General features: G+C 38.5%; 2 protein-coding genes across 2 annotated transcripts; both read right to left on the reverse strand.

Annotated features, from left to right (window-relative positions):
- Positions 1-680: 680 nt before the first annotated feature.
- LOC134327094 (CD209 antigen-like protein E) lies at positions 681-4,355 on the reverse strand. The gene is made up of 4 exons (XM_063009174.1): positions 4,205-4,355; positions 1,617-1,829; positions 902-1,035; positions 681-797 (listed from the first exon to the last, which is right to left on the reverse strand). Exons 1-4 carry the CDS (start codon positions 4,353-4,355, stop codon positions 681-683), a joined length of 615 nt encoding a protein of 204 aa, XP_062865244.1.
- A 5,431-nt stretch (positions 4,356-9,786) lies between these two features.
- On the reverse strand, positions 9,787-15,496 carry LOC134327096 (CD209 antigen-like protein C). Its single transcript, XM_063009175.1, has 5 exons — positions 15,346-15,496; positions 11,823-12,161; positions 10,999-11,132; positions 10,781-10,893; positions 9,787-9,928 (listed from the first exon to the last, which is right to left on the reverse strand). Exons 1-5 carry the CDS (start codon positions 15,494-15,496, stop codon positions 9,787-9,789), a joined length of 879 nt encoding a protein of 292 aa, XP_062865245.1.
- Between the last annotated feature and the right edge of the window lie 5,424 nt (positions 15,497-20,920).

The following is a 20,920-nucleotide window of genomic DNA, read 5'->3' on the forward strand; positions in this document are numbered from 1 at the left end:
AACCCTCCTTCATTCTTTCTTATACCAGTTTATCCAGTGTACAGTATGTTCTGTATTGGTGGGATGAAACCAGTGTGCCCTGAAGTAATCCAAATAAACTGGACCAGCTCCAAGCTACCTTAGAAAAGTCTTTGCTTTGGGCTGCTCAGGTGGTGCAGCGGTAAAAACACATACTGCCACCAGACTGGGATCTCGAATACATCGTATCGAACCTTGCCGGCTGAGCTGAGATGCCAGCTAAGTCTGAGAGGCCACATGAACGACTGGCCTGTTGTTCAGATGGGCGGGACTAAGCTGTATGGGGTCTCTCTCTCTCTGTCAGACTGGTACAATTACAATCTTTTCTGGCTGATTAGAGGTGCCTACACAGAGATGAGGAAAGAGTGCTCCTAGGGTGTGTCTATCCGTACACAACGCTACGTGGCACAAACACTCGTCAATGTGTGGGTGATAAGATGCATACAGCTTGCTGCCCACGTGTCGGAGGGGGCGTGGGTTAGCTTCATGCACTTCTTCTGTACTATCTGATTAAAAACTTTCTACTGTACTTTTTGTTCTAACAGGGTTTCAACAGATTTGTATTCTTGGACTGTCGTCTACTAGAACTGGTGTGAGGAAATGTTTACTGTGGAAGCTCTTCTGTAAGTCGCTCTGGAATAAGTACATAAATAATGAGTTTCTTACTCAGAGGTTGTGTTTAGTTCTGTATTGTCCTCCCATGTCCATTTTCCCTCATTGGAAGCCTGACTCAGACCAACCCATACATGTTCACATACAAGATTCTCCATGATGAAGTTCTGTCAGAAAGAGAGCAATGAAGAACACACACACACACACACACACACGCACACACACACACACACACACACACACACACACACACACGCACACACACACTCACCAGTTTCTCTCGGCTGTTTACTGTCACCAGATCTGCTTTCCTCTCCTTGCAGTCGTTTCTGCTCTCTGTCCAGTCTTTCTTCCCAGTAGAGAAGTAGTAGCGACTGGAACCGAACTTGTATCCCCACATTTGTTCTGGACATTCATGTAACAGTAGACAGACACTTCAGTACGTGCTCTTTGGGAACATAGTGGAAAATCTACTTGACCATGACTGTATTTGCTGAGTTTTAAACCTCAGACCTCAGATACGTCACACATTCCACTATAAACAGTAGCAGGATGCAGCAAACCACTTCAGTTTTAACCACTACACATTTACCATAAGGCAACTGCATTAAAATTAGCCGCTTATTAAGATATTTAGCTGTCTTTCTCCAGCTCTATTTTTAATAGATAATACTTTCTTGTATATATGTGTATAATGTATTTAATGTATTTGGATATTATGAGGCATTCAGGAAAGTCCTAGTATTCATACGCATGTATGGGTCATGGCTTGCCAAAAAAAAAAAACATAATCAGCAAACAATTCAATAGTTTTTACACCATTTCTGACAAGAAGGTGTCTGGGTCAGTGAAAAAAACTTGTCATGAAATGTGTTAACTGCAGCTGCATAGAACTGGTTTTATTAAAAGAGAACTTAGAAGTTCTGATACTGACACAGCAATAAAATCCTACTGTGACTTCTGATTTGATTTTAGTATTTACTTACCAAGGTTAGAAACGACACATTTATCCTTCTCCTTCTGTAACTGCTTTTTCTCTTTGATCAGGTCTTTGTAACTGGTCTGTAACTGGTTGTTATCTGTGGTCAGGTTTTTGTTCTTTACAGCCAGTACTATGATGATGGCCAGCAGGAGAACACAGAGCAGTAACAAGCCCACTGTAATACCTCTGTATAATCTGCTTCCTGCAGTTTCACAGCCTAGAGAAGAAGAGACACCAGGACACGTTTAGTCATATCCATCAGTGAGCTCCACATGCAGTTAAACATTTAATAATTCATTTAACATTTTAATTTAAACAGTTTCACCTCGTGAATTTACTTGGAGACTTTATGATATTATTATAAAATTTCTCGTCCAATTTTATATGAGAGCAGAAAAATCATGCAGTTTAATATTGGCTTTAATCATGCGTGCCTGCTGAATGCTGACAGCGTGTTCTGTCCCTTTGGAACTTTTTTAAGTTTCTAGTCTTTTTAATATTCACCAAAAACCACAGAGTCTCTACCACTCTATCAAAAACAAGAACACATTGAAAAGAAGAAGTATGACCTTTTATTTATCACTGATGATAATGTAGAAGCTCTGTGGTGCACCCAGAAAGCACTTGTCCTTTTTCAAGTCTTATGATTAAACTGGTGGTGTAGACAGTTCAATAATCTGAAGTAACTTTACATTTATTTATTATTATTTAGCGGATGCTTTTAGCCAAAGCCACTAACAATTGTCCATGTATACAGTGCAAGCGATTGAGAATTAAGCGGCCGGGCCGGGCAGTAATGAGACTTGAACAGTATTAAACTGTCACAAGACATGCAGTCAGGCCAGCTGGAGATAATAAAAATTGCTCTAAGTCTATGTGTGGATGTGTGTGTGTGTCTGTCCTGTAATGGACTGGTGACCAGTCCGGGGTGTTTTATGACATTCGCCAAATGAATCGGTCACACCACAACGAGAACAAAGCAGCAGTTCTAGAAAATTCATCATGTAATTCCACCTCCTTACCAGCATGACCAACAAACAGTATCCTACTATAGCAGTAATCCTATTGTTGTACAATCAGTAAAAATCTGGAACCAGTTTAGGCGATCATTTACACTCAATAAACCTTCCATATTTGCTCCAATAGCTGAAAACCAGAGGTTTATTTCCTCAACATTAGGTAAGGGATTTGATATCTGGTCTAATAATGAAATTCTATCAGTAAATGACCTGTATTTTGATAACAATTTTGCATCCCTCGAACAACTGATGAATAAATGTAACATTCCTAGATCACATTGTTTTAGATACTTACAAATGCTTCCCTCTGTGTCCTTCTATGTCATTGGTAGATTCTATACTTAAACCGGGGGCAGATTCCAAGCAAACTATAAGTAGGATATATGAGCTTCTCACTACATACATGTATAATCTGACGACTCTGTGATCTCAAAAGCAGGTGGGAAGAGGAACAACGCAATCAAATTCCAAAAGAAGTCTGGCAGAAAATTATTCAGAGAGTGCACACTTCTTCTGTTTGTCAACGGCATTCTGTGGTGCAATATAAGATAGTACACCAACTTCATTGGAGCAAAGTTAGATTGTCTAAAATCAGACCAAATTTGGACCCTACATGTGATAGATGCAAACAATACCCCGCAAATCTATTACATATGTTTTGGACATGCCCAAAGTTATATCAGTTTTGGAAATCCATTTTCGATGCTTTTCTAAATTTCTGGAAGAACCACTGGACTATTCGCCTATGTTGCACTATTTGGTGTTCTGCCATTAGATACTCACCTTAGTTACTATAAGTGTAACGTACTGGCTTTCTGCACTCCAGCCAGACGACTAATATTGTTTAGGTGGAAAGACCCTCGTCCCCCGACTTACGCCCACTGGATTAGAGAGGTTATGCAATACCTCCGAAAAATAAGATACTCTCTTCAAGGGTCAGTACAGAGATGTTATACTACTTAGCAGCCCTTCTTAACATCTGTGGAAAATATGAAAGCTGGAAAAATGACCCATTAAGATGCATTAGGTATATAATATACAGTATGTATTTATTGTAAGATTACTATGTTCCTTTTTATTTTATTGTGTATAAATCTGTGATTTTTTTTTTTTCTTACATGGCTTATATTTTTGTAAAGTTTCTAATATGTTGAATGTTTTTTTATGCAGGACTGGGGTGTGGGGTGGGAGGGGTTAAAGGGGTATTGGATTATTTGTATTCTGTATATTGTAAAAATCTTTAATTAAAAGAATAAAGCAGCAGTAAAACAAACAATAAGAACATGAATAAATAAATAAACAGGGCTATCTTCACCCAGTAAAAAAAAGGTCTTTTAACAAGGTCAGAATAAAAATCCAGATTGTCACATGCAAATTTGTTTCGATGTTACGCTGTTTTGAAAAAAAAAAATAATAATCTACCATTATTTAGAAGCTGCTAAAACCTCACTGTCAACAGTCGAATAAGCTTGACATCTGATTGTTCCATATGATTTCACTTCTAAGTTCATTAATAGCTGCTTAAATACAATTTACATAAAAATACTGAGAAATAAATCACTGTTTACTGCACCTGAGTTCTTCTTATTCTGGTCAATTCTGGTGCTGCCGGTCTGCGGTTTGTTCTCATTTATATAAATGTTGTCATGCGGATTTTTGTTGTTCTTTGAGTTAAATCTTTGATCTGTAGTAACTTCAGCATTTGCATAAATTTTGTCGCACATCTTTATTTTACTGTATGGGCCCAGAGGTCCTCAGGTCTATATGATGCTCTCCTGTTAGGATTCAGTGTGTCTGTGTGCACCTGTGAGTCGATGCTGATTTCTGTGATGCTCTAAGAGGAAGGAAGTTAGCATGACGTTTGTGGTTCAGTGGTTGCAGGTCTTAGTGTTAAAGAGTCGAGCTACAGAAACGTCTCCATGATTGGAAGCTTAATCTTTATGTTTTGTATAAATAAGTTGAACTATTTATCATTATCGTTTATCATCTCTTGGCTGCTCCTGTATTTAGGTTTCACCACAGTGGATGATTCTGGTCCGCAAACCTGATCTGGCACAGCTTTACATCGGACACCCTTCCTGACGCAACCCTCTTTATTTGTATCTGGGCTTGGGATTAGCACTGAGAGTGCACCGACAAGTCAAATGCACCTCCTAATGACCAGGATGTTTAGCCATCCTCAATCCTAATACATAGCCAATCATGTCTGTGTAGACACCCAACCAACCGATAGCACTGCTGACAATTCAACCCCAGAACTGAGCAGTAGTGGGCCGCTGTGTTTTACTGCTGCACCACTCAGGTGCCTCAAACTATTTATAAGAATGAGGGTGCAAATATTTTATATCACCAAGATCACATCCCAAAACATCATTTAAGCTGAAAGAATGTAATTGAGACTCTGTCAGCACAAGGCAAAAGTTTCTCTGGTTCTTCTTGAGCAGAACAGCAAGCACTATGTCTGGCTAATTCCATTACTACAGTGAAACATGGTGGTGGCAGCATCATGAAATATGGAGTGTTTCTCCTCAGCAGGGACAGGGGGATCAGAAAGAATTAGGGGAGGAACTGATCTCAGTTTTAGATTTGTATTAATTTCCAAATATTTCTGACCACCTGAGCAGTAATGATGCTGTAAACACTGGACTTGAAATAGATCCATTCATTCTCTAAAACATATTTATGGACATAAAAAAGAATTTGGTTCATTTTTGGGGCGGTGGGGGGTGTTCCTTATTTCTTGTTCTCTATTTAATGGCAAAAATGGAAGTAAAATACATCTTATTGTGTGACTGATTGGAAGATCAATAAAAAATGTTTAGGTTTGTTGGCTTCTTTTTCTTGACAACAGCCTTTAACTTTATGCTGATGTAAAGCTTGCTTGGCTGAGGACAGTGACACATATGTTTTCTCTGTTTCTGAATTACATTTGCCGCTGATTATATTTACAAATGTGACATTTAGTGGACTCCTTTATCCAATGCAACTTGCAATTATGACTGAATACAATACAGGGTTAAGAGCCTCGCTTAAGGGTCCAACAGTGCCAGCTTGGAGCTTTCTGATCACAAGTCCAGAAAGTGTGAGGCTTTTAAACCAAACAACACAGTACCATAAAAAACATGGTGGTGGTAGTATTATGCTCTGGGAGCTGTTGGGATGTCTTGGGAAAAATATTTTTAAAAGTTACGTTTAAACATTTATTTGTGTTTCAGCAGCTTTATGACACAGAATCAGCTATAAAATCCCACTGTGACTTCTAATATCATATTATTAGAGTTAGCCTGAGCCTCCTTAAAATAGCAGAGCAGTAACCGCAGGACCACATGTGAGTGCAAACTTACACCTACACTCAGGAAGGTAGCAGTTCTATCTTTAAATACGTGTCAAGGTTAATAAAATCTGCAGTTGTTTTTTTTATCTGCTGGGTATTTAAACCATTTTGGTATAATTAAACTGGTGGTGTAGAAACTTTACATTTATTTATTATTATTCAGCAGACGCTTTTAGCCAAAGCCACTAATGATTATGCATGTATATGATGCAAGGAACTAAGAATACAAAATACAATTTACATGCATAATACTGAGAAATACCTGTCTGAGGTCCTTTCCTGCCTTTCACCCAGTGATTCTGACCCACTGGGAGTCTGAATAGAATAAAGCAGTAAATGCAGAAGATAAATGTAAACAATGAGAGTGAATTAGAAAATAAAACGGATGGTCAACATGAGAATACTGATGTTGTTAAAATCAGACACAGAGACTAAATTATTTAAATAAAAAGCACAAAGAATCCACAGAGCTTTAAACAGGGCTGGTATAGAGACATACTCTGTTTGGTATGGTTCTCACCTCAATGTCCTGTCCTTAGTACTGACTACATATGTGATTATTACAGTAGCTCATTCACACAGTTATTGTAAGACTGACAACTCGTTGTGTCCAGCATTTTTTTGTGCTGACAAAAATGAAAGAATACTCAAATTCAGCAGTTACAGCTGTTAAAGCCTTTATCCGATGCGACTTGCAATCATGACTGAATACAATACAGGGTTAAGATCCTCGCTTAAGGGTCCAACAGTGCCATCTTGGAGCTTTCTGATGACTAGTCCAGTATCCCAACCACTGAGCTACCTCTGTACCATAGTAGAGTTTTGTGCCAACATAGGAAGTTTGGCGGAGAAAATGTGAGGCTCTTAAACCAAACAACACAGTACCATAAAAACATGGTGGTGGTAGTATTATGCTCTGGGGGCTGTTGGGATGTCTTGGCTGTCCTGGTAAACTTGTGCATTGCAGAATGTAAAAAATAATAAGAAGAAATCAAAAAATATTTTTAAAAGTTACATTTGAACATTAATTTGTGTTTCAGAATCTTTATGACACAGAATCAGCTATAAAATCCCACTGTGACTTCTAATAGCATGTTTTCTTATGGACTGAAATCTTTAATAAAATATTTACTTACCAAGGTGAAAAACCACACTAAAACCAAATCATTCTTCTTCTGTAACTGGTCTGTAACTGGTCGTGCTCTATGGTCAGGTTTTTGTAACTGGTCTGTAACTGGTCCTTCTTTACAGCCAGTACTATGATGATGGCCAGCAGGAGAACACAGAGCAGTAACAAGCCCACTGTAATACCTCTGTATAATCTGCTTCCTGCAGTTTCACAGCCTAGAGAAGAAGAGACACCAGCACACGTTTAGTCATATCCATCAGTGAGCTCCACATGCAGTTAAACATTTAAGGCTTACATATATGATAAGGATAATTTTTGACATAAAGTCTTTACACATTATAAATGTAACACTGTGACTTTGTTAAATAGTTTAAGTGATTTAGCGTCTGATCCATTAAAATGCACAAATATACACAGCAATTTACATTAATATAAACAGGTTAGCCTGAGTCTCCTTAAAATAGCAGAGCAGTAACTGCAGGACCACATGTGAGTGCAAACTCACACCTTCACTCAGGAAGCTACTTTCACTCAGGAAGCCAGCAGTTCTATTTTCAAATGTGTGTCAAGGTTAATAAAATCTGTGGTTGTTTTTTTTAATCTGCTGGGTATTTTACTGTATAAATGCCAAAAATGTCAACGTAATCAGCAAATAGGTCGGGAGGAAATAACTGCTCACCTGCACATCAGGTAAAACTCGTCTTCTCCGTGTGTGGCATAGATGGTTGCATAGCAGAGCCTGGATTCAAACCGACGATCTTCTTTCTGATTAATAGCCCTAAGCTCACCCACAGGCTACCACTGTCCCTAGTAATGATAAAATGTGGTTAAATTCCTTTATTCAAAATGTAACGTCATCATGTGAACGTCAAAGATTGTTGACAGCGATTTATAGGAATTATTTTGCTTTCTTAAATAACAAGTAAACTAATGAAGCACACCCGTGTATCAGATTGTGAATGTAATATGAAAACAACTGCCTTAAAATACAATTTGCCACCAGTTAGAGACTGGAGAAGAATTATGTTGAAACACAAATAGTTTAGAAAAGTTAGAGCATGTAAACCCAGCAGAACCATTGTGTATTGTAAATGCATCAGCCAGAAACTGAATCTTGGACACAGTTTGGTGTTCCAGTAGGACAAAGACTCAAAATGAAGAGCTGGGTTAGAAGCTTGTTGTTGGATACTTCAGCCCCACTTCATTTCCTGCTTTTTTTTACCATGTTGTGTAAAACATGTTTGTGTAAATAATGTTTAAAACACTCATATATGTTTATGTTTATGATTCCATATAAAGATATGATATGCATGTCTTACTGTGTGACCAGATACATATGATATAATCACATGGGAAAAACTCCAGTCTTTACTACATATCTACTGAACAGAAGAGCTGGATTGACAGCAGACAAGACTGCAGGAACCATGGAGCAGATCTGGTGATGATAAACAGCAAAGATGAACAGGTAAGGGTGAGAGAGAGAGAGAGAGAGAGAGAGAGGTGGTAGTGATGGGAAGGGGGGGGATTCTAAAAAGAGAAAGAGCAAATCACATATCTCTTATTGTTTTGTTTAAGGAGTTCATCACTCGACTGATGATCAACAGTCTTGTTTGGATCGGTCTGAGTGACAAGGTAAAAGAGAGCGACTGGAAATGGGTGGATGGATCAACACTGACCACTAAGTAAGAGCATTTCAGATGTAAATTCAGGAGTTAATGTGTGTGTTTCCTCTCGGTGCATTTTGTTTAGGCAGGTGAACACACTGCAGTTAGATGAAGTGTGAAGTGTGCTAAATGAAAGTGTTATACAGGTGTTTTATATCCTTCAGTTGGGCTTTATTGGGGTAAATTATAATAAAATCAAATAACCTCAATAATTTACATCAATATACCACAAGATTAATGATTTAGATGATGTTCTACACTTAAGCTTGTCACGAGGGGAAGTGAGGTTGGACCCAAACGCACGGATCAAGTAGACAGGTTCTGATCTTACTGGTCTAGCGGCAATTAAAGCCACCACTAGGGGGCGAACTCAGGCAGAGAGCAGGAGAAAGTATGCACTGGGCTCAGTGTGCTTGAGCAAGTCCTTACATATTTTGATTAGTGTCAAAACAATAAAAATATGAAGACTCTTTTAGGCAAACACAGATTTATTCAACACATCTACCAGTGTAACATCCACCTTAAAGATTTATTTCCTCAGCCATGTTTACATCATATTTGTACAAGATTTTGGGGGGTTCAATATAAAGAGCAGAAACTTGTATGCAAGGTAACAACAGCGTTTTAGCAAACTGTAATCATACAGAATAGAACATGATCATCCACTACAATAAAAACAAATAATCTCTTCTTAATATATCAAAAAATGAAGACACCCTGGTGGTGCCGCACTCTTATACATTTACCCACCACCAACAAGACAATCGTTTCAAGTACAAATATTTAAACAATCTACGTAAGTACAGTAACAATGTACAAACCCAATTCCAGAAACGCTGTTATGCTAGGGTTAATGAGTTGCAAACATAAAATTAGACCTTAGCCTGTATTTACGACTGCAAAATAACGCTAACCCCTAAACATATTTGTCCCAAAACCCAAATTAATGACAAATATGTTTTTTTTTTTTTTTAGGGGGTGGGGTTTGTAGTTTTTTCTTTGTTACTGTACATTTTAAGCTAGCTCTAAGGAGCACTCTTCTCACAGATCCACATTTGTTTGTAAGAACAGTTCCTGTCATTCAGTTTAGTCATTGTTGCGGTATTCCAAACCTCACCGCAGTCCTCACTGTTTTTATGATTATCTGGTTGTCCGCTACTCCAGTACCTGAAACCCAAAGAACCAGAATCTCATCAGAACTTGTAAACATTTACACACTTTCACCTGATATTCTGACCAGGATAAAACACTGGTAAAACTGACAATAAATGAACTTCTCATCAATAATAAGACATGAGCAGCAGTGGCTGCATTAGCATGGCTTCATCTACTGCAGTGTTATGATCTGTAGGTCTGCAGTCACGTCTGTGTGTCCATGCACGTATCTTCAGAACCTGATTCATCCTGGTACGTTCATCCCGTGTATATCTTTGTAACACTGGACACAGTAAATGAAAATCTGGTCAAGATGCCAGCCCATCACAGGGCACCAAAACCTCCTTCTTTCTAATGCCAGTTTATCCAGTGTACTTTTTGTGTTGGTGGGATAAAACCAGTGTGCCCTGAAGTAATCCAAAAAAACTGGACCAGCTCCAAGCTACCTTAGAAAAGTCTTTGCTTTGTACCATGCAACCTTGGAGCCATTTTTATCCTCCACGCAGAACTTGAGGAAAACAGACATTAAGGCTCTTCTCTGAATCAGCACCCAACATCTGAATCTCTCACCATCTTCAAAAGATGATTAAAAGTCTTCTTCATCTCTTTCCTAAACAGTTAATTTAAGAACTAACATGCACTTACTAGTCTTCTGTACTATTACTGAAAATGTTCTACTGTACTTTGTGTTCTAACAGGGTTTCAGCAGATTTGTATTCTTGGACTGTCGTCTACTAGAACTGGTGTGAGGAAATGTTTACTGTGGAAGCTCTTCTGTAAGTCGCTCTGGATTAAAGTTTCTGCTAAATACTGATTGGAAATTGTGAATTATTTTTGAAATAAGTACATAAATAAGTTTCTTACTCAGAGTTTGTGTTTAGTTCTGTACCATCCACCCATGTCCATTTTCCCTCATTGGGGGCCTGACTTAGACCAACCCATACATGTTCACAGACAAGATTCTCCATGATGAAGTTCTGTCAAAAAAAGAACACAATAAAGAACCATGACCATAAATACTCTCTCTCTCGCTCTCTCTCGCTCTCTCTCTGTCACACACACACACACACACACACACTCACCAGTTCGTCTAGGCTGTTTATTATCACCAGATCTGCGTTCCTGTCCCTGCAGTCCTTCCTGCTCTCTGTCCAGTCTTTCCTCCCAGGAGAGAAGTAGTAGAGACTGGAGCCGAACTTGTATCTCCACATTTGTTCTGGACATTCATGTAACAGTAGACAGACACGTCAGTACGTGCTCTTTGGGAAATGACAGATCATTATTACACTCATTTAATCTTCACATAGTGGAAAATCTACTTGACCATGACTGTATTTGCTGAGTTTTAAACCTCAGATACGTCACACATTTCACTATAAACAGTAGTGGGACGCAGCAAACCACTTCAGTTTTAACCACTACACATTTACCATAAGGCAACTGCATTAAAATTAGCCGCTTATTAAGATATTTAGCTGTCATCCTCCAGCTCTATTTTTTAATAGATAATACTTTCTTCATGTGTGTGTGGTTGATCATATTTATTTGCATCATCTGTTTGTCCTGGACAGCGTTGGTGTTATTTGTGTGTTATAATGTGTATATACTGTATGTGTATAATGTATATAATGTATTTGAATATTATGAGGCATTCAGGAAAGTCCTAGTTTTCATACGCATGTATGGGTCATGGCTCGCCAAAAAAAAAAACATAATCAGCAAACAATTCAATAGTTTTTACACCATTTCTGACAAGAAGGTGTCTGGGTCAGTGAAAAAAACTTGTCATGAAATGTGTTAACTGCAGCTGCATAGAACTGGTTTTATTAAAAGAGAACTTAGAAGTTCTGATACTGACACATAAAATCCCACTGTGGTTTCTGATTTGATTTTAGTATTTACTTACCAAGGTTAGAAACGACACATTTATAATTCTCCTTCTGTAACTGCTCTTTCTCTTTGATCAGGTCTTTGTAACTGGTCTGTAACTGGTCTTTCTCTTTGATCAGGTCTTTGTAACTGGTCTGTAACTGGTCTTTCTCTTTGATCAGGTCTTTGTAACTGGTCTGTAACTGGACTTTCTCTTTGATCAGGTCTTTGTAACTGGTCTGTAACTGGTCGTTCTCTATGGTCAGGTTTTTGTTCCTTACAGCCAGCACAATGATGACGACCAGCAGGAGAACACAGAGCAGTAACAAGCCCACTGTAATACCTCTGTATAATCTGCTTCCTGCAGTTTCACAGCCTAGAGAAGAAGAGACACCAGCACACGTTTAGTCATATCCATCAGTGAGCTCCACATGCAGTTAAACATTTCATTTTTAATTTAACATTTAAATTTAAACAGTTTCACCTCGTGAATTTACTTGGAGACTTTATGATATTATTATAAAATTTCTCGTCCAATTTTATATGAGAGCAGAAACATCATGCAGTTCCCTTTTGGAACTTTTTAAAGTTTCTAGTCTTTTTAATATTCACTAAAAACCACACAGCTTCTACCACACTATCAAAAACAAGAACACATTGAAAAGAAGAAGTATGCCTTCTTATTTATCACTGATGATAAAGTACTAGAAGCTCTGTGGTGCACCCAGAAAGCACTGTCACAAAAAGTATTGTTGTACTGCCCTCTAGTGGAAGAGAATGTAATTGTTCTGCCTTTCACCATACGCCGCGCGCTTAGAGTACCAAATTAGATAATCTTCCACAGCACACCTGATGGTTTCTCGCGGCACATAATACAGTGGTTGGGAAACACTGGTCTAGTATCTTAACCACTGAGCTACCACTGCCTAATTTTGGAGTCTTCATAGTTACTATGATTGACTACAGATGCTGACAATAAGTGCAGTAGGTAGTGCTATAGATAGATAGATAGATAGATAGATAGATAGATAGATAGATAGATAGATAGATAGATAGATAGATAGATAGATAATCTTTATTGTCCGTCTCAACTGAGACAGAAATTCGTCTTTGACAGGGCTTCATTACACTCACAATTACAAATACACAATTCACATACATACAATCCACATACATGCAACATAGGTTAAGACAATTAAAACATTATGTTTTATGAATTTAAAATTGTGATTGCCGATGGAACAAATTATCTTTTGTAAACTTTTTTCCGAGCTAATGGAACCTTATATCTCCTTCCTGATGGAAGTAACTGAAAGTATGGGTGTAGTGGATGAGATGGGTCTGCAGTGATCAGGGTGGCCTTCCTGAGCACTGCTCGCTCATACAATGCTGATAATGGTGTCTGTGAAAAGCCTGTAATTTTACTACCTTGTTTATTTATGCAAGACAATTGTACCTGGTGTTTGTACCTGTAAGAAAGTTATACCAGGATGTGATATTAAAAATAAGTATAGATTCAATGAGTGATCTATAGACAGCTGTTAAAATGTCTGTGCTGACATTAAAAGTCCTGAGCTTCCTCAACAGGTTAAGTCTTTGTTGTGCCTTTTTATAGATACAATTACTGTGATTTGTGAAGGACAGGCAGTTATCATTCTCCGTTAACCTCACAGGAAAGGGTCTGGGTTCAATTCCCTGGCCGGGCGTCCTTTCTGTGTGAAGTTTCGCATGTTCCCCACACATGTTTTCTGTGTGCACACTCCTACAAGACATGCAGTCAGGCCAGCTGGAGATAATAAAAATTGCTCTAAGTGTGTGTGTGTGTGTGTGTGTGTGTGGATGTGTGTGTCTGTCCTGTAATGGACTGGTGACCAGTCCGGGGTGTTTTATGACATTCGCCAAATGAATCGGTCACACCACAACCCTGACCAGAATAAAGCAGCAGTCCTAGAAAATTCATCATGTAATTCCACCTCCTTACCAGCATGACCAACAAACGGTACCCTACTATAGCAGTAATCCTATTGTTGTACAATCAGTAAAAATCTGGAACCAGTTAAGGCGATCATTTACACTCAATAAACCTTCCATATTTGCTCCAATAGCTGAAAACCAGAGGTTTATTTCCTCAACATTAGGTAAGGGATTTGATATCTGGTCTAAAAATGAAATTCTATCAGTAAATGACCTGTATTTTGATAACAATTTTGCATCCCTCGAACAACTGATGAATAAATGTAACATTCCTAGATCACATTGTTTTAGATACTTACAACTGCTTCCCTCTGTGTCCTTCTATGTCCTTGGTAGATTTTATACTTAAACCGGGGGCAGATTCCAAGCAAACAATAAGTAGGATCTATGAGCTTCTCACTACATATAATCTGACGACTCTGGGTGATCTCAAAAGCAGGTGGGAAGAGGAACAATGCAATCAAATTCCAGAAGAAGTCTGGCAGAAAATTATTCAGAGAGTGCACACTTCTTCTGTTTGTCAATGGCATTCTATGGTGCAATATAAGATAGTACACCGACTTCATTGGAGCAAAGTTAGATTGTCTAAAATCAGACCAAATTTGGACCCTACATGCGATAGATGCAAACAATACCCCGCAAATCTATTACATATGTTTTGGACATGCCCAAAGTTATATCAGTTTTGGAAATCCATTTTCGATGCCCTTTCTAAAATTCTGGAAGTACCACTGGACTATTCGCCTATGTTGCACTATTTGGTGTTCTGCCATTAGATACTCACCTTAGTTACTCTAAGTGTAACGTACTGGCTTTCTGCACTCCAGCCAGACGACTAATATTGTTTAGGTGGAAAGACCCTCGTCCCCCGATTTACGCCCACTGGATTAGAGAGGTTATGCAATATCTCAGAAAAATAAGATACTCTCTTTAAGGGTCAGTACAGAGATGTTATACTACTTGGCAGCCCTGCTTGACATTTGTGGAAAATATGAAAGCTGGAAAAATGACCCGTTAAGATGCATTAGGTATATAATATACAGTATGTATTTATTTTAAGATTACTGTGTGCCTTTTTATTTCATTGTGTATAAATCTGTGATTTTTTTATTTTTTTATTTCTTACATGGCTTATATTTTTGTAAAGTTTCTAATATGTTGAATTTTTTTTTTTATGCAGGACTGGGGTGTGGGGTGGGAGGGGTTAAAGGGGTATGGGATTGTTTGTATTCTGTATATTGTAAAAATCTTTAATTAAAAAAATAAAGCAGCAGTAAAACAAACAATAAAAACATGAATAAATAAATAAACAGGGCTATCTTCACCCAGTAAAAAAACATGGAACAAGGTCAGAATGAAAATCCAGATTGTCACATGCAAATTGCAAATTTGTTTAGATGTAACACTGTTTTGAAAGAAAAAAAAAACATCTACCATTATTTAGAAGCTGCTAAAACCTCACTGTCCACAGTCGAATAAGCTTGACATCTGATTGTTCCATACGAGTTCACTTCTAAGTTCATTAATAGCTGCTTAAATACAATTTACATAAAGAATACTGAGAAATAAATCACTGTTTACTGCACCTGAGTTCTTCTTATTCTGGTCACTTCTGGTGCTGCCAGTCTGCAGTTCGTCCTCATTTATATAAATGTTGTCATAGGAATTTTTGTCGCTCTCTAAATTAAATCTTTGATCTGTAGTAACTTCAGCATTTGCATAAATTTCGTCGCACATCTTTATTTAACTGTATCGGCCCGGAGGTCCTCAGGTCTATATGATTCTCTCCTGTTAGGATTCAGTGTGTCTGTGTGCGCCTGTGAGTCGAAGAAGTTAAGAGGAAGGAAGTTAGTATGATGGTCAGCCCAAACCAGATCTGTATTACTGCTGAGAGGTTTGTTGTTCAGTGGTTGCACGTCTTAGTCGAGCTACAGAAACGTCTCCATGATTTGCAGCTTAATCTTTATGTTTTGTATGAATAAGCTGAACTATTTATAATTATCGTTTATCATCTCTCGGCTGCTCCCGTATTTAGGTTTTACCACAATGGATGATTCTGGTCTGCAAACCTGACCTGGCACAGCTTTACATCGGACACCCTTCCTGACGCAACCCTCTTTATTTGTATCTGGGCTTGGGATTAGCACTGAGAGTGCACCGACAAGTCAAATGCACCTCCTAATGACCAGGATGCTTAGCCATCCTCAATCCTAATACATAGCCAATCATGTCTGTGTAGACACCCAACCAACCGATAGCACCGCTGACAATTCAACCCCAGAACTGAGCAGTAGTGGGTCGGTGTGTTTTACTGCTGCACCACTCAGGTGCCTCAAACTATTTATAAGAATGAGGGTGCAAATATTTTATATCACCAAGATCACATCCCAAAACATCATTTAAGCTGAAAGCATGTAATTGAGACTCTGTCAACACAAGGCAAAAGTTTCTCTGGTTCTTCTTGAGCAGAACAGCAAGCACTATGTCTGGCTAATTCCATTACTACAGTGAAACATGGTGGTGGCAGCATCATGAAATATGGGGTGCTTCTCCTCACCAGGGACAGGGGGATCAGAAAGAATTAGGGGAGGAACTCATCTCAGTTTTAGATTTGTATTAATTTCCGAATATTTTTTACCACCTGAGCAGAGGGGTTTTCATATGAACACATAAAAAAAAATAAAAAAAACACAAACACTGGATGTCACAAGATGCTACACAAATGTGCTGTGAGAGCCAGAAGATCTTTTTGTGGTGCTGTTTTGAGTCTTTTATCTATTAAAAGTACAGACTACATATGTGACTACTAGCACATTCACACAGTAGCTGTAGCACAGAAAACTCATCATTGTTTCCAGTATTTCACACAGTGTTTTACATGCGAACGCCTACATGCAAGTCCATGCAGTAATTTTATCTCTGTGCCATAATTTACACTGATGTGATCATTTTAACCTGTGTTTTATTAAGCAACAAAATCAAGCTTCTCGACTTGGATCACAATGAATGTATGATTATACACAAACAAATGACAATATTTTTTGATTATTTTTTTGTTTTTACACACAGAAGATTATACAGTTTTCAAAACATACCATTCCATTTACTTTCACACACACACACACACACACACACACACACATTTGCATACAGGCTTAACTTCTACACATTTATCGGGCTAAGGCACTTTGGTTACACACATATACATACAGAAATGCACATGGGCCACTTAGTTCTGTTCCTTCTAGTTCCTGAACTACTTTTATCAGTCAGTCATTGACATATTTCTGCTTGATTTTTAATTAAACTCCCTTTTATGTGGTCTTGTATTATTTTGTACAGAAAAATAAGTTTGTGGTGTTTTGTTAAAACAAATCATTTTACAAATAGCTGGAGGACAGAAGTCCAACTGAATTACATTAATCAAGTCAGAAACGTTTCTCACAAATCCCAACAACAGAGTTATTACAGGGAAAATCATTCCAGCTCTTCAAAGGAGAATCTGTGTAGCCAGTTCGCCAACTGGTCTGTAACTGGTCCTTCTTTACAGCCTAGAGAAGAAGAGACACCAGGACACGTTTAGTCATATCCATCAGTGAGTTCCACATGCAGTTAAACATTTAATACTTAAATATATGACAAGATAATAAAAGTGTTTACATGTTATTCATTTAACACTGTAACTTTGTTGAATATAGTTTAAAAGTGTGATTAAATGTGTGATTAGTTAAAATGATCAAATATACACAGTAATTTACATTAATACAAACAGGTTTGCCTGAGTCTCCTTAAAATAGCAGAGCAGTGACCACAGGTGCTAATATGTAGGTGGGGTTATGGTATGGGCAGGTGTATGTTATGGACAACGAACACAGGTGCATGTTATTGATGGCATTTCAAAGGCACAGAGATATCATGACGAGATCCTGAGGCCCATCGTTGTGCCATTCATCCACGACCATCACCTCATGTTGCAGCATGATAATGCACGGCCCCATGTTACAAGGATCTGTACACAATTCCTGGAAGCTGAAAACATCCCAGTTCTTGCATGGCCAGAATACTCATCGGACATGTCACCCATGGAGCATGTTTGGGATGCTCTGGATCAGCGTATACGACAGCGTGTTCCAGTTCCTGCCAAAATCCAGTAACTTCGCACAGCCATTAAAGAGGAGTGGACCAACATTCCACAGGCCACAATCAACAACCTGATCAACTCTATGCGAAGGAGATGTGTTGCACTGCATGAGGCAAATGGTGGTCAGACCAGATACTGACTGGTTTTCTGAACCCCCAGACCCCCCAATACAGTTAAACTGCACATTTTAGAGTGGCCTTTTATTGTGGCCAGCCTAAGACACACCTGTGCAATAATCATGCTGTCTAATCAGCATCTTGATATGCCACACCTGTGAGGTGGATGGATTATCTCGGCAAAGGAGAAGTGCTCACTAACACAGATTTAGACAAATTTGTGAACAATATTTGAGAGAAAAAGTCCTTTTGTGTACAGAGACAAAGTCTTAGATCTTTGAGTTCTGCTCATAAAAAATGGGAGCAAAAACAAAAGTGTTGCGTTTATATTTTTGTTCAGTGTATTTTGCAGAAGTGACCAGATAAGTGACAAAGCGCTATACAAATACATTTGACTTGACTAGACTCTTCTTTAACCAGCCCTGAACAGCTTCAAATGTTCCTACTTTGCACATTGTGATTTAATGAGGCAAATCATTATTTTGTATAATTGATGACGTGATGGAGGTTTGCTGATCTGTTGTTAGAGAATCTAATCGTATTATTTGGCTCAAAGTTATGACATTATTCAAAAATCTCTTATCCAATTCTATATGAGAGCACAAAATCAGCCTTGTGGAAGTGCAAACTAGCCTTTAAACAAACAAACAAAAACCCAGAATGCAACTTTACAATTTTTAAAAGAAGGCCCTCAATATGGACAATCACTTCAGTTTGGAGCGTGGATGTGTGCCTGCTAATTGCTGACAGCAAGTTCTGGCCTTAATGTTTCTAGACTGTTTGACTTTCGTTAAAAACCACACAGCCGCTACCACACTATTGAAAACAAGACCACACAGAAAAGGAGAAGCATGACTTTAAATTTAAACAAACTCACAGCCTCACTCAGGAAGCTAGCTGTTTTATTTTTGAATGTGTTTCAAAGACAATAAATTCTGCAAGCGTTTTTTTTAACAGTTTTGGGACCATTTAGATGTTTAGTGGTGTTGCAGACAGTTCAATAATCTAAAGTTATTTTACTTTTATCCAAGTCAACAGCAGTTGCACCCATACATAATGCAAGCAACTGAGAATTAAGGGCCCTGCTTAGGGGCTCAACTGTAGCAACCAGGCAGTGGTGGGGTTTGAACCAGTGACCTTCCAAATATCAGTCCAGTACTTTAACTAGCTACGACTGTCTAACTTTGGAACCTTCTTAGTTATTATGACTGACTACAGCTGCTGACAATGTGTGCAGTGGGTAGCGCTATCACCTCACAGCAGGACAGATCCATGGTTTAGTTCCCCGCCCGTTCGGCCAGCGTCCTTTCTGTGTGGAGTTTGCATGTTCCCCCGGTGTCCAAAGTTCCTTACAAGTTCACTTCTGAGTTTATTAATAGCTGCTTAAATACAATTTACATAAAGAATACTGAGAAATAAATCACTGTTTACTGCACCTGAGTTCTTCTTATTCTGGTCACTTCTGGTGCTGCAGGTCTGCAGTTCGTCCTCATTTATATAAATGTCATCATGAGAATTTTTGTCGCTCTCTAAATTAAATCTTTGATCTGTAGTAACTTCAGCATTTGCATAAATTACGTCACACATCTCCATTTTACTGTATCGGTCCAGAGGTCGTCAGGTCTATATGATGCTCTCCTGTTAGGATTCAGTGTGTCTGTGTGCACCTGTGAGTCGATGCTGATGTCTGTGACGCTTTAAGAGGAAGGAAGTTAGCATGACGGTCATCCCAAACCAGGTCTGTATTACTGCTGACAGGTTTGTGGTTCAGTGGTTGCAGGTCTTAGTGTTAAAGAGTCGAGCTACAGAAACGTCTCCATGATTTGCAGCTTAATCTTCATGTTTTGTATAAATAAGCTGAACTATTTATCATTATCGTTTATCATGTCTTGGCTGCTCCTGTATTTAGGTTTCACCACAGTGGATCATTCTGGTCTGCAAACCTGATCAGGCACAGCTTTACATCGGACACCCTTCCTGACGCAACCCTCTTTATTTGTATCTGGGCTTGGGATTAGCACTGAGAGTGCACTGACACGTCAAATGCACCTCCTAATGACCAGGATGCTTAGCCATCCTCAATCCTAATACATAGCTAATCATGTCTGTGTAGACACCCAACCAACCAATAGCACTGCTGACAATTCAACCCCAGAACTGAGCAGTAGTGGGCCGCTGTGTTTTACTGCTGCACCACTCAGGTGCCTCAAACTATTTATAAGAATGAGGGTGCAAATATTTTATATCACCAAGATCACATCCCAAAACATCATTTAAGCTGAAAGAATGTAATTGAGACTGTCAGCACAAGGCAAAATTTTCTCTGGTTCCTCTTGAGCAGAACAACAAGCACTATGTCTGACTAATTCCATTACTACAGTGAAACATGGTGGTGGCAGCATCATGAAATATGGGGTGCTTCTTTTACCACCTGAGCAGTAATGATGCTGTAAACACTGGACTTGAAATAGATCCATTCATTCTCTAAAACATATTTATGGACATAAAAAAGAATTTGGTTCATTTTGTTTTGGGGGGGGGGGGGGTGTTCCTTATTTCCTGTTGTCTATTTAATGGCAAAGGTGGAAGTTAAATACATCTTATTGTGTGACTGATTGGAAGATCAATTAAAATGTTTAGGTTTGTTGGCTTCTTTTTTTTTACTACAGCCTTTAACTTTATGCTGATGTAAAACTTGGTTGGCTGAGGACAGTGACACATATGTTTTCTCTGTTTCTGAATTACATTTGCCGCTGATTATATTTACAAGAGTGACATTTAGTGGACTCCTTTATCCAATGCAACTTGCAATTATGACTGAATACAATACAGGGTTAAGAGCCTCGCTTAAGCATAATACTCCACATACACCATAAAAACATGGTGGTGGTAGTATTATGCTCT

This window comes from Trichomycterus rosablanca, chromosome 14 (assembly GCF_030014385.1).
Source record: "Trichomycterus rosablanca isolate fTriRos1 chromosome 14, fTriRos1.hap1, whole genome shotgun sequence".
In the NCBI taxonomy this organism is placed as follows: Eukaryota; Metazoa; Chordata; class Actinopteri; order Siluriformes; family Trichomycteridae; genus Trichomycterus; species Trichomycterus rosablanca.

Excerpts from the sequence above, each read along its gene's own strand:
- LOC134327096 (XM_063009175.1), bottom strand. The coding sequence starts at position 15,496 with ATGTGCGACGAAATTTATGCAAATGCTGAAGTTACTACAGATCAAAGA. Across the intron at positions 12,162-15,345 it reads CCAGAATAAGAAGAACTCAG|GCTGTGAAACTGCAGGAAGC; the intron begins GTGCAGTAAACA and ends CTTCTTCTCTAG. Across the intron at positions 11,133-11,822 it reads ATGTGTCGTTTCTAACCTTG|AACAAATGTGGAGATACAAG; the intron begins GTAAGTAAATAC and ends ATGAATGTCCAG.
- LOC134327094 (XM_063009174.1), bottom strand. The coding sequence starts at position 4,355 with ATGTGCGACAAAATTTATGCAAATGCTGAAGTTACTACAGATCAAAGA. Across the intron at positions 1,830-4,204 it reads CCAGAATAAGAAGAACTCAG|GCTGTGAAACTGCAGGAAGC; the intron begins GTGCAGTAAACA and ends CTTCTTCTCTAG. Across the intron at positions 798-901 it reads TAAACAGCCGAGAGAAACTG|AACTTCATCATGGAGAATCT; the intron begins GTGAGTGTGTGT and ends TCTTTCTGACAG.